The sequence below is a fragment of the Lasioglossum baleicum genome, chromosome 3, assembly GCF_051020765.1.
Source record: "Lasioglossum baleicum chromosome 3, iyLasBale1, whole genome shotgun sequence".
Lineage (NCBI taxonomy): Eukaryota > Metazoa > Arthropoda > Insecta > Hymenoptera > Halictidae > Lasioglossum > Lasioglossum baleicum.
In genome coordinates this window covers 6,125,884-6,149,160 of record NC_134931.1, presented here as the reverse complement: position 1 = coordinate 6,149,160, position 23,277 = coordinate 6,125,884, and the positions used below count along the sequence as shown (strand labels likewise).

The 23,277-nt window shown below is 43.1% G+C and overlaps 2 protein-coding genes across 2 annotated transcripts in view; one reads left to right on the top strand and one right to left on the bottom strand.

Annotated features, from left to right (window-relative positions):
* Window positions 1-729: 729 nt before the first annotated feature.
* On the bottom strand, window positions 730-5,585 carry LOC143207364 (RIB43A-like with coiled-coils protein 2). Its single transcript, XM_076420755.1, has 7 exons — window positions 4,072-5,585; window positions 3,774-3,914; window positions 3,427-3,572; window positions 3,064-3,304; window positions 1,496-1,723; window positions 1,219-1,325; window positions 730-1,149 (listed from the first exon to the last, which is right to left on the bottom strand). The coding sequence occupies exons 1-7, from the start codon at window positions 4,192-4,194 to the stop codon at window positions 1,008-1,010; spliced, it is 1,128 nt and encodes a 375-aa protein (XP_076276870.1). The 5' UTR covers window positions 4,195-5,585; the 3' UTR covers window positions 730-1,007.
* Window positions 5,586-7,948: 2,363 nt separating this feature from the next.
* The window catches only part of LOC143207361 (uncharacterized), an 89,226-nt gene continuing 73,897 nt past the window's right edge, over window positions 7,949-23,277 (top strand). The window contains exon 1 of the mRNA XM_076420752.1: window positions 7,949-9,204. Within this exon, the coding sequence (XP_076276867.1) occupies window positions 8,862-9,204 (343 nt within the window). The 5' untranslated portion in view covers window positions 7,949-8,861. The remainder of the gene's footprint in view (window positions 9,205-23,277) is intronic.

Here is a 23,277-nt window from a genome sequence, read left to right as displayed (position 1 = left end):
TCCTGGAGTCTTTTTGTGCGGTAAGATTATTTCGGTACATTCCCGCCAATACAACTGCTTCTGGGCACTGGCCGCTCTGCTACTCAATAGTAGATACGTTACTGTTTTCTCGCGCCCGCGCGAGAAAATTTGGGCGCAATCGAAGCACTGCCTCCAGGATGTATTCTGGCTGGAGTAAGAAACAGAAAACCATCGACGTGATCTCGTCAGTGCAGAAGGCGAATGAAGGCATGAAATGTTACATTCTCTGACAAACGTATACGAGTTACAATTTCAGATCTATATATACATGGTGTGGCCGGACGAAGGTGGTACAACCGAGCAGGGGATGAAACTACATGTAAAAATAAGTCGAAAAACAGGAATAACATTTTTTTGTTTGACGCTTCGTTTACGAGAAAATCGAGTTGGAAAATGCAGCGAATACATGTGCTATTGCATAGGAATCGTCTGACGCGTCTGACCATGACCAACCAATTTTACTTTGTGCATATACTAAAGCACGCGAACCTGGCGGAACTCTCGTCGGTGCCTTGATAGAAGTTGTACTGTTAAAGAAGGCATAAAAATTGGTCTGATGGTTGTCCTTTTCAAGGTCTTTTGTATATATATTTTTAACTTCACAGTGTTGAGCTGATGTCAAGACGACACAATATTAGTTCCGACCGGTACGGTAGGATATGACACAAAAAGTGACTACTAATTTTTGTTGTGAATGCAATTGTTATGATTACAATTTAAGTTAAAACATAAAAAGTTGCACGATATCAAGCAATGTATAATTAATGTGTTTTGTGCAATAATGTTTATTTGTTACAAAATACAATTAGCAAGCGTAGTCTGGTACTTGTAATAATGGTTGAAACCATTTTATGAAAGCAGAGAAGGCGCAATGAATAATAAACTATTATTCCATTGCAAATATCCATATACATGATACAATGAAATAGAAAATTTTTCAAATTCATAATTAAATATTGTTAAAAATCATCGGAAGTTTTCTAGTTTCAGCGTGCATCTCTGTTAAATTGTTCAAAGAAAGCAGCAGATGGTTTGTTCTTGTACAGAACCTTCTTAAGATACTCTTGATGGGATTTGTGTTCCTTGGCTAACTGCAAATTCTCTTCGGCAATCTTCTTGTTTATCTCCCTACAAAACAGAATTATGTCGAGATGTATTTTCACGATTCTCGTAGAATGTTCAATAAAGAATGCTTACGCCCTTTTCCGCTCCAATTCACGTTGGTACGTTGTCGCGACAAGGGCGTGCGAATTCGTCAACTGGTCCCACTCCTCATTAATCCGCTTCTCTTCTAATTTCATTTTCTAGATGGTGGGGAGAGAGAGAGAGAAAAAAAATGTTTTCCTTGAGCGAGCCAAATTTTTCCCCTTATTCAAGACTCGTCAGGGTCGCGACAATGCTTGGCATTGTTTCAACCTTTCGCGGCGAGGTCGTCCAAGATATGTAGGCGAAACAACCGTTCCGCGACTTTTACCTCGATTTCCTCCATCTGGCATGTCTGCGCATCTCTGATAGCCCTAAGCTCCTCGGGGCTCATTCCCTTGTAGCGTGAGGCTAGCGGCTTTTTCGGTCCACGGGTGCTGTCCGCCTGCTCTTTGGCTTCCATCAGGAAGTCCCCAGTCACGTGATTGTAGATTTCCGCTTTCTTGTCCTCTTCTTCTTGCAGGGCTTCGCAGTGACGGCGATGCTCTTGCTCCTCCGCCTGGGGTGACAACAGAAAAAACATTTTCGGTAATGTGGCTTGAAATACATACCGCGTGGGCATGATAGCCCGCATCTCAAAGAATAAAACGTGAAGGGGAAAGAGACAGGAATACATCATCATCACGATCGTACTGTTGCGCTATTATCGAGACCCGTGCATGGTGATGTCACTGAGTTTGCTTGTCGATGACAGCAACCTTGTTCCGTACTGAAAACGGTGCTCACCTTCGAGGAAAGTTTATGTGAGCTGTATCTTGTGAAGCCCAAGAGTACACGTGCTTTAATTTACGACCGAACAATCGGATATCACCATTACGAATTGCGAAAGTTAGATGATTGGTAGAAATACGTAGGCTAACTATAGTGAATGAGAGCTGTGACTAAAACTTGCCGAGGTACATATTATCCCGTGTATTGCGTTTGGTTACCTTCAAGCTGTATGCACCCATTGTTCAACTTAATCGTTCAACGCAAAATCACGTGCCGTGCGACTCTTGTTGGTGACAGATTAGCGTATGAATTGGCACTAACTTATTAGCCAACGAGTTTACAGAAGCTTACAGAAAAAAAACAAGGCCAATTCAGCAGGTTCAAGGTAATCATATGGATATCTGGAAAAGCGACAGAGGTAAAACACTTGTCGACCTTGGCAAAGCCATGCTCGACGAAGAACTCGAACCAAAAGGGTGCACTGGCGGAAAAGGAAGGTATTATTGGGAGCTGAAAAGTAGTCACCTGCGACTGCACAGGGGCAACGGGGTCTCTCCTCTGTCCTCACCATCAATGCTTCCGTAGTCCCAATCCCAATGTTCAGGCTTTGACGGCAAACGCTACGTAATGCGTATGTGTGGCCGCTTAGCCAATATGTATATCGCTAGAGCCGAAAATACGTACCACTCGAGGCGTGCCCTTCCCGCATTCCTTCCAAGCGACTTCTTTTCAGCTCCCAATAATAACGGCTATATACATTCATCGTCGATGCAGAAAGCATATCGAGAACGACGGAATCCCTACGCTGTTGACCCCTGACATTTCACGGCTGGTTGTCGGCCGGGAAAGCTAACGAGAGAGGACTTTAAATCAATTAATGGGATGGAGGACCACCGGACCGTTAATTATCTGAATTCTCACTTTCTCATCGCCCGCGAATATCAATGATCCATGGACACAAGAATGGAACAGCTGGATCTCGAATCGAGAGCAGGGAGAACAAGGTTCCTCTCACACGGGAGGAAAATAGAATCGTCAGATAATAAGATTCTTATCTATCCCTCACAGTTCCGCGCGTTTTGTTTTCTTTGCCGTTTCTATAAAGGACTAAATAGGAGAAAGCCTTACCAGGGCTCGATTGAATCTTGCGGTGGCTTCGTTCAACCTTCGACGGCATTCACGTTCCATCTGATCTAACGCCGTGGCACGCTTGTCCCTGGAGATGACGGCTTCCTGGTACGCTTTCGCGGCTTCCTGGCGTTCTCTCTCAATCTTCACACGCTCCTCCTTTTGTTGTCCTATCCAGTACCTCATCTCCTCCTTTTGCGCCTTCAGCCGTTCCTTTGAGTCGCCCTCCGCACCCTGGAATCTGCATAGTGGATCGATCATACACATACATATGTATATTTAATATCGCTCTCTCCGGTGTTCGATTCGATCCTGCGAGACGAAATTAACAGCGACTATATTTACTTTCGAACGTAGCCTTACCCAAATTTTGAATTGTCATCTCCGAGTTTCGTTGAAAGCGAATTTTTCAAAGATTTCGGATCATAGAGATCGGAATCCCGGCGATCCTCCGGCCGTTGGTGCTGCCGACGAAAACATTCGATCTCGAGTTTTATATTTCGCTTCTCCTGCAAAGTGAACAACGGAGTATGAAATAGACTTTGGTTCTACTGCGGATGTTTTCAGATGAAAAAGTGCTCGGAGAACAACAACAGCGATAAAGTTGAACGAGCGTCCGGGATCTTTAACGATGACACTGTAAAAGATGATTAATCATCCAGCCGGCAGCCACTTATTTTTTTTCCTCGCTGCGTAATTGACAGTTTTACCTCTTCTTGTTGCCTCTCCAGCAGCAAGGCGAGGTTGCTGCTACGAATCAAATTCTCGTCGAGCTCGGATTCCCGGGCTTGTTCCAGCTCCCGCTGCTGCTTCTTTTCCTCGACCTGTTTGTCCAAGAATTCCTTGTCTATCTGTGGACAGTAAGGGGAAAAATCACGACGGTGTATCTCGCGCACGATAACGTTGTTCTTTCGCGTGCCGGATACGTGCTCCGACAGCGACGGATCTATAGCAAGTTAACGAGCTGATCACTCCGCCTGCTCTGAACAAACTCTGACCGACACTCACCCCGATGTTTCTGAATCGCGGGTTGAAGATCCGCTGTTTTCTTTCAGCGTCTATTTGTCGGCGATGCTGTATGGCCGCGGCGAGCTTCAGGTCCTCCTTGGTCGCGACCTGGAACTTCAACATCGTGCCAAAATTTGATTCACGTTGAAAGATACGTGATCGGAGTTGTTGTGAACTTGGCCTCGAAACCCGTGGATCGAGTGGAATTCGTTACCATGGAGTGTTTGAGCGATAGACGCCACACCAAAACGTAAACTTCAAACACGCACGGTCACTGCGCAGCGGAAACAGTGGTTGCGCTCTTTATTCATCGATCAATCAAATTGTATTCCTGTTTATTCGAATACAACTACATATGTATATTCTAGGGGTGTGCTAGCACCCGAGCTTCGGGTCAAGTACAAATTTTTGGGATTGTCGAATCTGACTCTACGCAACTATTTTTTACGTGAGGGAAATCCGCCTTATGGATATCCTACCCCTTCGCGGGAGAGGGGGAGGGATTATGTTGGGTTCCCCCTTAAGGGGTATACCAACTAAACCCTCACGGCCGTCCCTAGACTGAATCTTTTGACATTTAAACAAAGTTTTGACTTTTTTTGCAATGTTCGGGTACCCGAAGCTGCAATTTTCAACTTTTGGAATTCTCAAATCTGACACTACTCGACTGCACCCGTCCCGACGCGAACCCAAAATTTCGCTTACCCGCACGTCCCTATTATATTCTTTTAAAAGATTCTTCGCGGAAGACAAAGAAAAGTGGGTTATCATTGAAGTCGCTTGAACTTTGTCATCACATACCGGTACTCTGACTGTTCACTGATCCGTGCTGAATCTGATTCTTTTTTATTGCCAGTCCTTTCCCAGCGTTGATGAGCTCACCGCCTATTCGACACATATTCCCGCCCTGAAATTATTCAGCGACGGCGGGGGACATGATATTTGCATGACGGTGTCACGCGAAGAACAGCTGTTCAAGACGTAAACATGCGCTGGCACTATCTGTTGATTCGGCGAAAGTCATTATGCATGACTCGTGGCTGACACGGGCACTTACATTATCGCGTCCGAACGCGTGCATCGATCACGCGTAATTATAATGATCGGTCGAAGATCAGTAGGGGAAGAGGTAGCAGAACAGATTTATCAACCGTCGCCGGTTTCTTTGTGCGGTGTTATTTGCGCTCGTTATGAGTCAAACAGAACGTCTTCGGTTTTTTTCATAATAATGAAAACGCGGCAATGAGAACGGTACACGAGCACCGACTCTCTCGCAATCCACAAAACTTGGTGATTCATTAAATACAGTCGGTCACAAAAATATTGGAACACTTAAAAGGACGATAACTTTTTTAATATTGGACTATGCGATTTGAACTTTTTTGGAAAGCAAGAGCAATTAGTTTACTATAGGTGAAAAGAAATTTTTTCAAAACTTGCAATAGATCGGAATTGTAGAAAAAATACTAAAAGTTGCATTTTCAACTTTTTTATGTGGGCCTATATTGAAAATTTAAAAAGTACATTTTGTAGATCTCTGCCAATTATATGCACTGCGAAAGTTTCGTCGAAATCGGTTTATGCGGGAAAAAATGACAGGCATTGAAAGATGTAAGAATCCTCGGATTTATTGCAGTTACAGGCCGAAAATCGTGAAAAATTGCAATTTTCACCATCTTTAAACGTTTGTAGCGCATTGCAACGTCGACCGATTTTGACGAAATTTTCAGAATATGTTTAATTCACACAGATCTACAGAACATATTTTTAAAATTTTCAATATAGGCTCACATAAAAAAGTTGTGAAATGCAACTTTTTAGTATTTTTTCTACAATTCCGATCTATTGCAATTTTGTCACAATATTTTTGTGACCGACTATACATCGGGGTCAAGTGGTTCATACAGATCGCGAGATGCTCGAAGGAAGGTTCAAAGGGCGAAACCTCTTTACAGCTTCTAGCCAGACATGCATTTAGTTATAGGAAAAGCAGAATGTTCATCGGCAGCGCCAGTCTTATTACCTGTTAAACTTAAGAATACCCAATCTTTCAGCCTCTATTGACGAGACTGTTTATCCTTCTAATTATAGGCAAATTACACGGAGTCAAGTGTAGGGCATTGTTGAGATAATTACAATGGATCTCGACGCTATTGAAAAATTGTTCAATACGGCTCCGTGTCATCAGCATGACAAATAACTGGTGAATAATACGAATTGTTTTTGACCTGTCGAAAAACACACGTGCCTCCAGGCGACCTACATTCGTCTCGAGCCATATGGCCACCGATTCTGAGCCGGGATCACTAAAAAGGTAGTGCCTGCCGAGGGGAAATATTGTCTGTCCATCACAAGGAAAGAATCCGCGGACATAAAAATACAAGAAAGATCTGCGGAGAGTAACCTTATCTGTATGCATATCAAGATCATGAAGGAATTCTTTTAAATAATAGTAATCTGGGAAATAATAGGAAGAAAGAAATTAAACGCAAAAGAGGCTTCAGGCTTTCTTGGCCATCCTCTAAGAATTATGAAACATCTTCAGGTGAATTTCAAAGACAGGTATTCACCTGTGAAAGTTGTGGATTTTAATTCCAGTTTCTCCAACTTTATATGTAAACCGGTAAAGGGGCGGAACTTCTACAAGTTTCCGCTATAAAACTGCATTTAATGTCAGTCTAAATGCATTATTTTTCAATTGTCGGAGATAGTATTACGATTTTGTAAAATGCGGAAACGCATTTCGTTTTTTAAAATTTGTTTGATCAAATGAAACTGAAATTAAGTATTTTATAAAAATGAATTGTTTTTATGAGGTGTGGAGTTACAAGTTTCTTAGGTAGGCTTAGACGCACTTGACATTTTCTGATGTAATACAGCACTTACAAGCCTGATGCAGTTCACTATCTGACAGATTATTTACTCACCACTATCGAGCAATGTCAAATAATGTTTACGTGATTGACAGTTTACTCGAACCTCGTAAATTGTTAGTTAATATGAAATTCACCTTGGAAACTTATCATAGAGGCACGAAATCTTTGGAAGACAAAGTTTTACGTATTAATTCAGCTCGTGGGCATAAATACAGTGTTTGTTATGTTATGTTTCAGAACTACAATCAAGAAATTAGTTTTTCCTGTGACTAAGGAGATGTCGGCAGGCATTTATTAGAGATAATTGTTTACTCGGATCGATTCCTCGAAGTAGAAACACGTGGAACATAAAAAACAATTCAGAGATACTACAGAAGACGAGAAGACAATTTGAAGCGGATCTATTCCGCAATTTAGTAGCATATCTTTAAAATTACATCACCGAGCTTCTTGCATACATATATCTATCATATCATGTTGATATCTACAATATTGTTTTGAGTTACAATTTTTAAACAAATATTCTTATATTGTAGAAGACAAATATTACGAAACGTTCTGATAAGAAAATGCTATTCTAGTCTATATGTTTATTATATGTATAATATCGTTTTACGGTACAATTTATTTATAAAACAATATTCGAAAAACTTCAATTTCTACCATAATGTAATCAAGAATCTTGTAATTCGTTAACAGAATGTTGATTACACCGATGCTATTTTGCAGACCTAATATAACACATTGCCAATTAAAAAATGACAAAAGTCTATCTCTCCTTGCAGCAAGATAAATGTTCAAACCGGCGCGAACCGGAGTCGATTGCATGAGAAAACAGAGTCTGTATTTAAAAAACCGCTCCCATATCGCTAGACCCCCACCCCTGATCGCAAAATGTCGCAAAACGTGTCGTGTCCGCGCATACGATGAACGAACGATCATGAAACGTATCGTATCGGATCGCTCCGGTCGATTCAGCAGGACGCATTCACCGCTTCGGAATCGATAAATAAATAATAGTTGATGCACTGTTTAAAAGGCAATCGCGGCCGAATTCGCGGAAAACCGCGGTTCTGATTTTCGCGGTACCACCGCACGTCCGACCCGAAGAAGTTGCCCTGAAGCAAAGCGAGACTCGACGGCGCCTGCGTAGCCATGTGACGTCATTGGCGAACCGCGCAGCTCGTTCGCTAGACATTCAGTCTCGCCTCAACGTCGAAGGAGGTTGTACCAGTGGCATACGTAGCTCGTCGCAACAGTAGTATCACGGAAGTGATCGGGCATTGAAGGAGTCGATTATCGTCGCGCTAATCATTTCCAGACTCGCAGAACGAAACGGGAACGAAGAGTCGGTGGGAGTCGGAGTGAAAAAACACTTTATCGCTGATCGTATCGGAACGATCGTCGAGTCACAAGTATCCAAGAGCGTATCTCAATAAACCGAAAAAAGAGTGTAAAAAGAGAAAGAGAACGCGGCGTTTACTCTCTCTCTCTTTCTCTCTCGTTTGCACGAGCGATTAGCACGCGATCCGCGCGTTTTGCTTTCCGGTGACGTTCGTCGTTCAAACGTCGGTACGGGTCAGTTAAATTTCCTCGCGTTGCAACGTTCTAATTAACGTCCCAGCAAGAAACACGTATTGGACAGTGTGCCCGAGGGAACGGAAAGAGCGAAATAGTAACTGACACAAGAGAGCCAACAGTCTCGCGCGAGATTTTTTAGCTAGTGCTGTTTACGCGCGGACGATGCTTCTGTTATCGAACAAGTGACAAGTTCCAATTAGTCGAAAGAGACAGGTTTGAAGTTCGTCGAATAGGAGCGAGGTATATGCAACGTTTGTGTGCATTACCGCGAACGTCGTTCCAGGGTGTCCCCTACTATGCACACTGAGAGCACTGCGACATTACTATGAGAGAATGAGTTGCTCGGTGAAGATCTCGTGTGGCAAGAGCTGGAGTGGATCGCAGCGGAGGATCAACTCCCTCGCGGAGGAGCCCGCGTCTGGAAGCGCTAGCTGTTCCGGCCAGGCTGCACAGCCGACGTCGACGTCGGGCACGATCACCACGTCGACGACCACCACCGCTAACACCCTAACCTCGAGCACGGCAACCAGCGGCAGCCAGAGGATCGCCCCGCCACGTTTCGTCAGGTCGACCGCTGCTAAAAAAGGGGAGGATACCACGAAACTGCTCAAGTACATCGAGGATAACGTCATCGGCAAGAATGGCACGTTCTTCGGACCATTCGGCCGCAGGAAAGGTCAGTGATCAATATAGTCTTCACCCCTCCAGCCCTGTTTCGACGCCCGCCTTTCCCCACCACCCATGGCGGACAGCACGCATCGTCCGCGACACAAAGCGACGCGCCTAGCTCCGCGAGATCTCTCGTTAAGGTCGTCAACATCGTTCAATCAACCGAACACCACTCTTCTATCAATAAAATCGAAGGTTCTCGCAGCTTCGATAACCGATCCCGATTGATTCCACACGATTCGGAGACCGGTCCAATGTTCTTTCATTGCGGCTGGCTCCCTCCCTGCGTTCCAACTGCGCGTCAAACATGGAACGGGTTTTTCTGGAATCGTTAGATCTCACGGTCTCGCTAGAACCGCTTCTGCCCAAAGTCTCGCTACGCTGACCAGAAGAGAGGGATGCCCCGCAAGTGCACTTGGCATATACCTTTCGTAACTCGATACTTGAGAGCCGTTCGGAAACCTCTCGCGTCGCGTGTAGGAAGTATCTCCAATTAAGAGCATAAGAACGCGCGTTGGATCCACTCGGATCGATATAAAGCAGGAGAGATCACCCCGCGTTTATTGTTATTGCTAACACCGTCGCGTACGCGACAAGCAGTCGTTCCCTTGTCTAGAATCGTTGAACGAATGAGCTCGATCGCGCACGTCACCCGAATAATTAATTTTCGACGAATATTTCGTGCTCGAGCGCCGTTAATGTTAAGTGTTCGTCAACGTAAACATCGCAGTCCGGTTACGGGAACTCGCATAGCAGCAGGCGGCTTGTTAAATATTCAGAGGAGTGAATGGTTACGGCGTCGTATTATTCAAGTGTCGTTGGCCTACCGTCGTGTCGTCCCGAAGGCCGCCCATTTTTCTGACCCACCTAGATCTTTTTAGCATTCTTGAATAACATCGTTTCGAGAGCCCAGGTTAACTCGATTTCACCGTGATTTACTAACGCTTAACCGCCGCGCTCTTGGGAGCGACAGCTTCAACCGGAAGTCGGAAGTCTCTTTCTTCCGGGGTACTTCGTAATCATGGCGCGACGTCGAGCGTCGTTTGATCAAGTTAACCGTTTCGCCTTGAGAACTTGCTCAGACAGCGGAGATATAGAGGTAGATAGTAGATCGAGGATGACGCTTCGAGATCTGCCCGCGGTTTTCTTGACCAACGCCCACTGCGGCCCATGCGCAATGCAAATAAATTGCTCGGTGTCGACCATTTAAAATGCTCTATTAGCTCGCGCGCGCAATTCTGGCTACGCCGGATCGTGTCCGCGAACTGGTTACCTTCGAGAAACGTCGCTGCGGATCCGCCTTTAATCGTTCGTCTTGAGGTGACACGCGCGGTTCGAGACAATCTGGGTGTGGAATTGCGGAGCAAATAATAGATAAACGATCTTTCGCAATCGCTTAAAAATCATTTCAAGATCTTGTGAATCTTAAAAGAAATTCGATTTGCTCGACCTTCTTGCACCATAATGGGTCATGTGCTTTTTTTATCCCGAACAATGGCAGTGTTGTGAAAAAAAATTGAAAGTCTAGCCGTGCGTCACTGGCTCGCTTATATTGTCTGACCCTATGGGCTCTACAGACGCAGCGTTGTCGCAGAGATACGCTATCTTTTAAATTCACGCGATGCGCTTGCTGGAGGGACTTGTGTCTCTCTAACGATTCTTTTTCTATTTTCTTTGCGACTTTGAAACGACTCTTCTTCATCCGCTAGGAAGATTCAACAGCAACCTTGTACTATACTTCGGGTTGGTTTAGCTCTTCTAGGTATACGATTGTGGTTTGGCTTTCCTATCGCTCTTTACACACATGAAATCTTCAAAGATACCGTATCAGATGTTACGATATTCCGTTTGTACACGTCGTGAAAACGTGAGGAGAGGGTGCTAGGTGTTGGTAAGCTGTTTTTCGCTGGAGATCAGCAGCTGACACTACCACCGTCGATGCACTCAGTCAGGTTAATCACCCTTCGTTTGTCAAATAAACGGTATTAGCGCTAATAGCTGGGGGAGTGCAAACAAGGGTTGTGCGATTCATTGAATTCACGAAGAAAAAAGGTGCCGGTGGATATGGTGGTCGGTCGGCGGTCGAAAAACAAGTTTTTCGGCCGAGTTGACGCACGGGCCAGATGCGAGATGGCTGTCTGAGGCGACGATTCATTCGAAGAAAACAAATGTGCAAGGTCGTTTATTGTCCACGACAGATATATCTTTGAACAGGAACCAAGGGTCAATCGTTCAAAAATCATTGCTGCGATTAATGTGAAACATAATGGTGAATCCTAGCGACTCACCTCGTGGGCATGAGCGATAGCGGCGAATGCACGGATGCGATAAGACAGTTTACTACGTTAGTATCGTTATCGGAGCGAGCACAGTCAAGGACTTGACGAAGAGAATACCATACGAAAGAGAATGAAAACGAAAGTGCGTCGCTCGTGTCCGCTCCCCGGCATCATTAATGTCGTCATCGTGTGGATATAGCCACGTGGATAGCTCCGTCAAGTGCAAGGTCAACCGGTGATACACCCGAATCTTGTTGCGGCTACACGGGTCCGTATTGGCTTCATCCCTCTCTCTCTCTCGACGTTCAAACGATCCCGAGCAACGCCGTCCCACGTTTTCGAAATTTCACGATTACTCTTCGAAGAAACGCGATAACCCCTCAATCCCGTATACCGCGAAGCAATTAGGATGATTTCTGTAATCTGAGCTGATGCTCAACAGCCTTCGGAAGCAATTGCAACGCAAAAATTCTTCTGCGACTTGTAGTTTTACGTCCTCTGATTACCGAAACTCTTATCTAATAATTATCTTTGCTTAATGAGCGTAACTGTGTGTTATTAAAAATTTTTTTTGTTATTTTTTAAAGTCACCGCGAAAAGGGACTAATGGGTTGGAGAAGAAAACCTATGTAACAACCTGTCCCATTAACCACACAGACAGATAATAAAACTGTTGAGATTTGCCACTTTATAGTTGACGAATGTCCAGGATACCGTTCTGTTGTGCAACTTTCTCTGAATATTAAAGCGCGATAAGTTTTGTACATTCGCGGAATTCAGCTTTCAGTTGCGAACAGGTTGGAGATCTGGTTTCAACCGCTTCCGAATAATGATAACCCGAGTAGGATAATCTGACATTAAGCGACCTGGAAAAAAACAAACCAGAGAGAAAAAATTATATTATGTATACAGAGTATGGCATGACTCAAGCACGAATTTACCGTATGCTCGTAATAAAAATGTATGTACTTACACGAGTGCGCGTCATATTTGATTTCATTGCTAAGTTGTTAGAGTTTTTGTACTGCGACGTTGTTTGCTTTGGTTTCCGAGGTGTTAGAAATTTTCCACGTTCTGACGCGTCAATAAATCTGTCATAGAGAAATGGTAGATTACGAAACTGTTCACAAATAATCAGCGGAGTTTATGCGCATGATATCGGACCCCGACGATATGTCGTTAAGTGGAATTAATTACGCCAGCTGCGTTTGAAATGAAAGTTAGTGAAGCGCTGAAAAGGACTCTAACCCGTATCAGGGTCAAACAAATTAAGTGTTTACACAAGTCCCGTTGTTTTTTTAGTCGTTGAATCCTTCTCTTATATGGCGTTTGGGTTTCACGAGATAACGAACGTGACAAGTTTTATAATCTTTCGAGAAACTCCTGTGTTGGTAAACAGATTTGTTTGAATACATTGCTAAACGCATGTTACCATTATTGTTATTGTTTCACATTATAGTTTGCAACTATTCTTTCACAACTTACTTTCACTCTTACCTATTAAGCTTCACATAAACAAATTTTATTTGACATTTTCAACTTATATTTTTATGTAGAAATATGTAATGTTTTTTATGCAAAAAAAATATTATTTCTTTTCACTCTCCGATACAATTTCAATAAATCTAGCTACAAAAATGTAAAGCCTACATATTTGTAGTTTATTAATTGCAGGAAGAATGTAAATGATCATACAGAGAGAATTTCGGATACGGTGCGGACAGAATGCAAACGCCGAAATGTCTGAATGAATGACGTGGAGTTAGTTTATACGTTAAGATTACTGAGATTTGGCTGATATCTAACAAATGCTCAACTTTGAAGAAAATGTGCAAATGAAAACGATATTGTGCTCAACAGTTAAAGCATGGTGTCTCTAATAAAGCATCGAGAGGAGAAGGCATTCGATGGGATAGAAAACAGAGAAGCGTGTGAAGAAGCCTCTCATGTATCCAAGCCATCACGATCTCCTCTCGATCGGCATGTTTGCGCAGACGAAACGAGTTTCTGTCTATATTTTCGTAACGTGTGGCGTATCGCAAAGAACGCTCGCGATAAGATAGCCTCTCGAGGGAATTTCGATTGCTCGCGGTTGTTGCTGGTTGTCCCGTCGTCGTCGTAAGAAGGTCGATCTACACGACCTGCAGGAAGAAGAAGAAGACTGCACGAGAAAATATTGAAACATGCGTTTTAAATGGAGCTGTTCACACTATACTTCCATGGACCGGCTCTGTTCCGTCAACGGCACGGACCGGCACCGACCAACACCAACCAGCATTCTCGCGTAAAATGTTTTGCCGGTTTTTGTCGATGCTAAGCTACTTTGGCAGAGTGAATCTCAATTGTTCCGTCCCGGAACGAAACTTCGACTTCGTTCGAATGAAATTTTTACCGTACACATAATTGACACAGATCTACAAAATGTATTTTTAACATTTTCAATATAGGCCGACATAAAAAAAGTTGTAAACAGAAATTTTTTGTATTTTCTTTGTAATTCCGATCAACTGCAATTTTTTCAAAATTTCTTTGTTTTAATAATTCACAGAAGTGAATTATTCTCTTCTTCAAAATCCGATGCACCCAAGTGCGAGCTCCTTTTTCCACTTTCTTTTGCTTCAGCTTCCTCTTCGTTTAAAAGTATGGCGAGAAGAGCCAGTTCCTCATTGCTGTCCGATCCGCTCGTTTTGACTGTTTTACGTCAATTGACAGTTTGTCGCCGAAGCAGGTATACATATTACTATGGTGCTGATGTCGGTCTTGCTGTTGTCGGTACGTGGTGATCCGTGCAGTATAGTGTAGATCGACCTTAATTCACTTTCTCTGGCGCATAATATTTTCAAACGAGCAACGGTCGATTAGCATGCGAAGCTGCGCAGGGAAACGATCGCGACGACCCTTCGTCGGTTGTATCGACACCTCGTTGACCTAATTCCATTTCGCCCAACGTGTAATAGCGGCGCGTATCGCGCACGAGCGCAAGCCTTCGCCACGAATCTAACGATGTTGCACGGGGCCAATCCGACAATCGCATTGCTCGTTTCGTCCTGTGAAAATTGTTCGTCAATAGAGGCATTACGAGCAGGCGAATTGGTGTCATTTAGGCGGAGTAGTTCCGCGCGAGTGCAATAAAAGCGGACGGCATAATAACGAGTATTGTACCAAGAAACAACGGGCCGCATTCACTGTGATTTCGTTGGACCGGATACGCTATTCCTCTGTTCATTCGCGATCGCTTGAGATTCCAGATAGATCGCTTCGACACCACTGGACGCGAATAATAATTCCGACGCATAATTAGATGAATCGACGAGTAAACACAGCCAATGGAAAAATTCTGTTTCGCTATATGAAATCGTGCGCTTGTACCGGCTCGTAAAAGCTTCGATTAAAACACGATAAAGCTGCCGATAGCGACACCGATCTGTGAAATCACGGGCCGGACCAAGTCATTAGGTTTTAGGTCACTTAGCCGCGCGTGTTTCCACGTGATCGCTCACTGACACAAACTTAGTGGTCTTTTAGCTCGGATCGATTAAGTCGAGAGCATTCGTGGAGCCTCTTGGTATCTCGTTCACCTGTTATTGATTCCGATGACTTTTGTGAAAACAGAGATCGTGGGTTCGGAGGTATCGATGCTTTTACGTCTTTGTTTACACGGGACCGCAAATCGCGCGCGTTTTTCATTCCCGTTTCGCTTCGTTTCGTTTTCGTTGTGATGTTCACGTTTTTTCTTTTTTGGAGGGGGAAAGCAGTTCGATGTATCTGAAATCCACGCGTATAACGCGTTTACGGCGTAGAATTTTAAAGAAACGTGTTAAATTTCGCGGAAAGTGCATTTCGCAGGTCGCATAACTGCGTTTCGCTTGCGAACGCTACCAAGGAAAGACTCTAGTTACATTACGATTCGAGTTTGCGCGGAACCATCGCTACCCCGAGGAACCTGAGCGGCAGCTCGCTATCGTTATTCACACATTCTACGCACGTTGTTCTCACGGTCTTCAGAATGGCACCTTGACGATCGCCGTATCTTCGCGACGACTACTATTGCGGTCTGGCTCATCTCCGTTTCAAAACTCTTTATTCTCTAATCGTCTCTTCTCGGACTGCAACCTTGTCCTCTTGGTGACTAGCGTCGACGTTTCTGGTAGAAGAGTTGAATGCTGCTTCGAAATTGATATGTAGTTATGCACGGAAACGTTTCGTTTTCAGCTGAATAGTAACCAGTGCTGGGTATAATTTATGCGAAAAATATTTTAAACACTATTTTAATTAAACGCCGGAATTTGATATGGGACTTGAATTTTCGACAAATGCCATATTTTGATTTCGACACGATTTGAAGAATACACTAAAATATTTTAACTTTGAGTATAATTAGTAAATTACATATCTAAAAAGTACTCTTCGTGCTTCACAAGTTACTGGCAGGAATTCAAAGTAATGCGGTAGCAAGCTGTTCGATTGGGTCATTCTACTCGCACTTTCGGTTCTAGCCGAATTATTGGCTAAGGTATGTGACGTCATGGTCTAACCATTGTCTGCAAGCGAGGACAAATCGTTATCCAAAAAACCGCACAAAATCGAAGTAGTTTATTTAACGAATCTGGGACTGAACAGTTAAAAATCCCAATATGTAATATGTAGTACGTATAATTTCTTCGCGACAGTGAAAATATTCAATCAATCAGCAACAAAGATGTTTTGCTCGTGGGTGCTACTTAAGCCTCCATGTGATATTGATAAACTCACAAACGAAACCGATCTGCAGTAGAAACAGGTAGACCATAGAAGCACCTTGTTTTCTTCACACCTCCGCTTTTCTAAATCGATCAAGTCTCATCGTTCGCTGATTTTCCGTTAATGAAAGATCTATAAACATCTCGCAGATTTCCCGGTCACGTGTTTCCGCCGCACGGTAGTTGAAAAAGACACGCAAGATAACAATTATGTTTGTGTATATCGACTGCGCGCAATACGATCTCAAGTTCCATTGTAGCGGATGTCCGATATTAGATATCTAGAGCTAGTGTATATATAGTTATGATATCACTCGTTTTGGCATCCGATAGAGAAATCCAGCGTATTGGAATTGCGAGGATTCTTCTCGAACGATCTCGTGACGTAAACTTTTGAAACTCTAATCGTTAACATTTTAGGTATCCTTTCGAATCGCTCAGTAGATTCGAAGTGTAATCAAACTATCAAACGTGCTTCTTCGTCGTGAACTCTAAACTTTTAAGCAAATGTTTTAAAGCAAAATAACTGCTCGTATAAAAGATTAGCAAAAGACATATAACGTTTTACTCATGTAACAATGTTCCTCTCCTTCTCGACGATAGTGCGACAAGAGATGAAGGAATAAATGACGTCACACGGTATAAGTGACATTTCGGTCCCAAACTTTTCACACGAATGTATTAAAACATTACTGTATCTGGCTGCCGCGATCTGGAGACGTGCGAAGACCCGGCGAGATCATTTCACCACACCCATTAGCCAGGACTCGTGAGACCGAAATAATTTCTGCTCGCGAGAAAGTAACGCGGTGCACGGCTCGCGCTCGTGCATAGCACATATTGTTGCCGGGCGTCATTTATGCATAATGTCCTTTCGCGGCACGGAAAGAATGCGCAACCATCGGCCGTCGCGCGCGTAATCTCGCTGCATAAGGACGGAATTACGCCCGGCGACCTGCCCGAAGAGAGATCTACTTTCACAAAAAGGTAAACCGCGAGCGAACAGCGGCGCGGCGCAGGTTTGAATTTACGCGTTTCGACGTGTCCTCGAGTTTCACCGCTTTTCGCTGCTGCGGCAAGAGGCGAAGATATACTCATATCCTGGCAGCTACATAGTGTGTTGAGCTGTGTCGAGCTTCGTGGTTTCGTCGAGGGTCGAGAACAGGCTATCAGCTGGCGTGTTAAAGTCAGCGAGGTACCATATTCCGAGGTTTATAGCATCTTTTGCCGAGGATTACTTTTTATTGCACCGCGATGACCATCGTTTATCCCCAAAACCATGTGGTTAGCACGTGTGCTTCCCGAGACAATAGACCTTTGTTAGGCGCTCGAGGACACTTCGGTCCTACGCCCTGGGCCTAACGGTACCTCCTAACCATCGAGAGTCGTCGCCTTGATGCAGGGTGTCTTCCATCATCTTTTCTCTTATTTATTTAGTATTGCTGATAGCAAAACACGCGACAAAAAAATGTGACACATTCGTCACAAGAAGCGCCCTGTGTGTCAATCCGACACATAATTTTTACGCATTTTCAAAGTTCTTTGACGGCTAGTTCATGGTTTTGTAATTGCTACGCGGCACTTATATCCCCTTTAGAATGCACCCAGATATGTATAGCTTTGACTATCAACAGTTGGCATGAACTTGAAGAAAACATGAAGAGACGTTACGTATTCTCTTAGTTCATCTCTTCATCCCGGGACAAAGCCAAGAACAATAAGATGGAAACAATGCGGAGTCGAACACGTGCGAGTGAAATCGAGAAGTGCGAATACGCGAGCAACGTATTGTCTAAATATTTATTACTTTATTATTTATCGTTTCATTTGATTGGATTTTTTAACATTCTGTCGATTTGACACATAAGTGACGCATTAAATTACGAAAATGACTATGCTTGTACGAATGTTTTCTGCGAATATCTCGGGAACTTGTAATTTACGCCATCAACGAAAATCATATTCATATGTACTACCCTGTTCAAAAAGTTTCCGAACAAGTCAAATAATACACGTTTCTATTTTGTCACCTACAAAATAATCCCCATTGCCAACAATACATTTTTGCCACCATTTTCTCCACTCTTCAAGACATCCCAAAAATTCAATTTTTGTGATGGCATTTAATTCTTTCAGGGGATTTTGTTTTATCTCCTAAATCGATTGAAATTGACATCCCCGTTTTAATCGCGAAAAAAGAAAAATGTCGCAGGGAGCTTGATCGGGCGAATATTCGAACCTCGATTGACAAAATCAACTGCTGTTTATAAACTATTCGATTGATCTGAAGTTGGCAACGCAAATATGTTCTAAACAGGTGTAGTAACTACATAGAATAAAGATAAGAGGTATAGCATTTGCACGGTTTCTTGTAAACGAGACTGTCCTGGAACTTTTTGAACAGAGTAGTATTCAGCTCGTCGAAACGAATAGAATGACGTATAACTGGTAGGGAAGTTTGGTGGGAGATTTTAAAGTTCAGCCCCGAGCACTACTGTACTTGAAATTCTTCGGTGCTTATTCGAGACTGACCGGCAAAACACGACCACCTGGAGATACGTGAAGCAGGATCAAGAATTCAGGTCACTGGGCGCTGCGACTCGTGGTGGCGATTCGCGGGCGCGAACGCGAACGCGAACGGTCCGCCGAGCACGAAGATGGGAAACGGGAACGGAAAACGATCGCAATCTAAGCGCGTATGTAGGTGATGGATGCGGCGTGGCTTGTTGCGCCGTGCCGCGTCGTCTTGTGTCGTGGGTCGAAGTCCGGTAACGGGATAAGATGAAGTCCGGGAGACCGGGCTCTCGTCCTCCGACGTCCTGATTTCCTCATAAGGACGCGCAGCTCACGCTATACCGCAGAGATCCACTCCGCTTCGGCGAAGAGGAACCCGGAGTGCGCGCGGAAACGAACGCCAGCCTGCGAGACGAGACACGTTTATTCAGGGACGTGACTCACACTCCGACAATCGTGGACTCTGTGTAAACGCTCCTCCGCGTCTGGACTTTCGAAATTGAGCGACAATCTCATCGCTGCTTCTTGTTTTTCTCCTTTTCGATGGTTCCTTTTGTTTACACAAACGTCAGTAGTCTTTCCAGGAATCGTATAATTCGGATGAGTCGTCTCGGAACGCAGCGCAACTGTGACGATTATCGCCGGTTTATCGCGGTGTCTACGTCACCCAGCGTGTGTTTGTTAATTTTTTCGAGCCGATGATTACGCCGGAACGTATTGATCGAAAGTGGAAATGGTTGTATATGGTTGCGTGCTAATAAAATGTTTTATGTCATTCATTATCTGAAATTAGGAATTTTAATATTAAGATTTTATTTGATCCACGAAGAGAGACGTGCAAGAATTTACGTTTAAGTGAATGGCCGTCACCTCGAATGTTCAATAAAATCGTTTATATCTATTTAAACGCGGTTTATCGGACTCCAGGTTCTATCAACCATTCAGAAGGACGTCGGACAAGAATTTTATAAACGTTGTTGCTGTTGAGACTCGATTATTCAGTGGTGTAGTAATTTGAGTGCAGTTGTCGTTCAAATGCAGCAAACTCCTTGTCTAAGTAATTGAATGTCCATTTGATTGATCCTTGGTAAGGTAAAACAGTTCTCCATTTGCGTTTGTGTTTTGAAGAGAGATTGGAAACCACCTGTCCTTAGCAGAGTCGTTCCGCGAATGCAATTTTGGAAACGTTCTATTTCGTTCAGAATTCGTTTTACCATTTTCATTCTCATGACGTCTACATATACTTCACGGTCCATATAAAATAATCCACGTTCACTACAATAATGCAGACAATTTTCGTTCTGTATAAAAATCCGCAATCTGTTAACACTAAACCTACCACTGCCGGTCAAATGATGAAATTATGAAGTTGCTTACATGGAAACTGATTCGATAAATTTCTTTACCCGAGAACATACTGTAATAAAAATCGCACAAAATCTAAATAAATAAAATTTTGTCATCTTCGTAAGCTAAAACATTTTAATCGCTGTTAGTGCTCGGTAAGTTTAGTATCAATCATTGTAACTGTAAAATAAATCGTAGTTCAAAAGAAGTAAAAGTGATCCTCTATTAGTAAAAATCTGGGCAAATAAAGAATCCGAAATTGGCAATCTTGATCAGCTTAATAGTTCGAGTGTTCTAAAAAAGTGTAGATGAACCTGCGATGGTTGAGAGCGGCGACTGATCAGGCAGTAAAACCGTCAATGAGTGTAACAGTTACGAGCGAGGTGTATCCTATATTGCCAGGTAATCCGAGATCTGTCGTGAAACTTAAAAGTCAGGGACTATGTCAATATCTATTAGAGAAACGGTTCTCCCGAGGCGACGGCCAACTCTCAACAGTCCTCGAATACATACATACATACGTTGTTCCTCATCCTTCGTCTATTTTGATGCACGTGCGCATCGACCAGGCACGTTTTCGACGAATCGCATTCGCGTGACTTTCCAACCGATCAATTATAACGATTTTACGCCGCGCGGCGTTCGCCGTCTCGTTAAACAATATCGCAGACGATCTTGAAAACGTTTGACCTTTGCCATCCGATTGTCCAACGGCGCGGCGTATTGAGCCGGCTCGCGGTTGCAAAAACGTAACGGCCATCGGGATCAGCGTAAGAAACTCGGCTCGCGTGAAATGCAACCGGTCGTGGAGAGAAAGAAACAATGAATAGGTCGCAGGACCGGTATAAACCTCGCATTCGCGGAAAGGGGAATCGAGAAATATGCGACGTGCATTGCAGCACGGCTGAATACGTAACGCGGTATTATCGCGCCAGGTAGCTCTGACATGCTATGGCAACCTCTTCATTCAACATTTGAAACCTCAAATGAGATCTATTTCACCTATACATAAGTGTAAATATTGTCTTAGTTAGATAGGCACATAGATAGATAGTTTATTTGTCGGCCTCCTGGCCATAGAAAAGGAACTCGGTTTACAATAATTGACCTATTATCTTACACTCTGGCTCATTCACATGTGTCACTCATTCATTCATCCTTACGGAACTTTATTTACATTCATTACTTCTCTTTTTCTTTCTTTCTAGCTTCTCCACAGACAAAATAATTGTAAGATTTACTTACATAAGGTTACGTTAAATTATGGTAGTTTAGTGAAGTTTGTGTTTTGATTTTGTAGGTGCAATTGAGTCGTCAGGGTGTACCTGCTTGGTATATGTACATCAGTATACCAAAATAGCCTTGCAATCATGTTTGAACCTCTGATTCGATCCTAAAAATAAAGAATGACTAAAACTTCCACATATACGTGTAAAAAATCTGTCTTCAATAACAACCTTTTTCTATCTCTGAGGCTTTCTCGAGAGACCGTTCGAATTCCTCGCACCTTTTCATTCTTGTGTCAATAACCTGGTACTTGCGTACCGCTTCCAAACTATGTTTAAATATTCTTTTATGATCTCATGGAAATATCTGCTTGAAAAAAGGTGTTAAAGACTTTGAACTTGAACCTATTGGATACCAGAAGATTTCGTTTGTTATTCTAAGTAGATTGCAACTGAAAAATCCAACATGTGAAAATATATGAACACATGAAAAAATTTTATTCCACATTTTTGGTTGTACCACCGGTTATTGACCACCCTATATAACTGTTACCTTTCAATTTAAGAGAGAGTCTCCCAATTTTGGTTAACATGTCGACAGCCAATCAGTCACGCCTGTGACACGATCTTCGTTCAACTCTAAAAATTTATTTTCGTCGTAGTTGCGCAAACCGAATATCATAAAAATTTATAGAATCCAAAAAGACTAAAAAGTAATAACTACCCGAGTGAAAATTATACCAATTTTGATCTGCTAGTCACGGCGTTAAAAATGAACAAGACATGCTGTTAAAAACAGTCTACGTGGAAACATGCTTTTAGCGTTGAAGCACCCCTCAAACTGATACAGGTGTCGGACGTGTCGTCAACGGCAGAGTTTGGGGGGATGGAATATCCGTTTAGTTGTCTGTTGAGATAAAAATGGGGGGAGAGGAAACAAATAGTGGGTGCGTTTGACGGCTGTCAAAAAGGTCGGATATGATTTCAAAGCTGGGAATACGCACACGGTGGAAAGCATGAAGGCGCGGCGTGCACGCAGCCGCGTGCAGCACAATGGAAGATCGAGTCGAATCATGGCCGGCGAGAGAAACCGAGATCCCACGAGCATTGCCGAACATTCACCCGCGACCGTGCGTAGATCTGATAGATTGTAACGCTCTACTCGGTCTCGGCTTCTCTCGTGCATTACGTAACATCTTCACGCACTACGTAAGCGGTGCAACCGGAAGAGAAGGACGCTATCGAAATTCCGCGGTCACCGCGGGGAAGAGACTGCTGTCACCGCGGAATACTCGACAGCTATCAGCCCGTTATATCTGAAATGTAAATCAATTCGTAATTATTCTATAAAGTAGAAATCTATCAGTTGCATGGAAATACGAATTATGACAGTCTGATCTTCGAAATAATGAGGTTGAAAAATATATAAAAATACCTTATATTAAAACCACGCTTATATTAAAATGCACTAAAAAGGAGAAATTAATTTTTTTAGACATTAGTGACTATAAATAAAAGCGTAACGTTTTTTTTCTCCTAGACGCACAGTTTTTTTTAAATTTGTTTTTTAATATTGCATTGTCATCCAGTTCTGATTGTGAGCTATGTTTAAAGTTTCAAGTCTCTAGCTCATCGGGAAGTGGTTTACGCATACAACAACAACTCGACAAGCTAATATAAGCGTGGTAAAAATAGACCTTTTGATGTATACGCATTCAGAACGAACTGTGTGAATCAACTACATTCGTAGAATTTACTTTACCCCCCACAGCTAGGAAGCAAGCGCCTACCACGTAAGAAACAAATAAACACCTATCGCTAAACTTGAAATGACACAACAGATAAACAGAGTGAATGAAATTGTTATTAAGCGATCTCCGCATCGTAGTATATCTCCAAAGCGTTGACGACAGCCGGATTTCATAAGCTTTACGTTTAATCGGCTATTGACGACAGTCGCAGTTGAAAGGTTAAA

Bases quoted from the DNA above. Each gene is read 5' to 3' on its own strand.
- LOC143207364 (XM_076420755.1), bottom strand. From the start codon at position 4,194: ATGTTGAAGTTCCAGGTCGCGACCAAGGAGGACCTGAAGCTCGCCGCG. The intron at 3,305-3,426 runs GTAAGGCTACGT...TCCACTATGCAG, and splicing joins GATGACAATTCAAAATTTGG to ATTCCAGGGTGCGGAGGGCG. The intron at 1,326-1,495 runs GTAAAAGTCGCG...CCCACCATCTAG, and splicing joins GCCAGATGGAGGAAATCGAG to AAAATGAAATTAGAAGAGAA.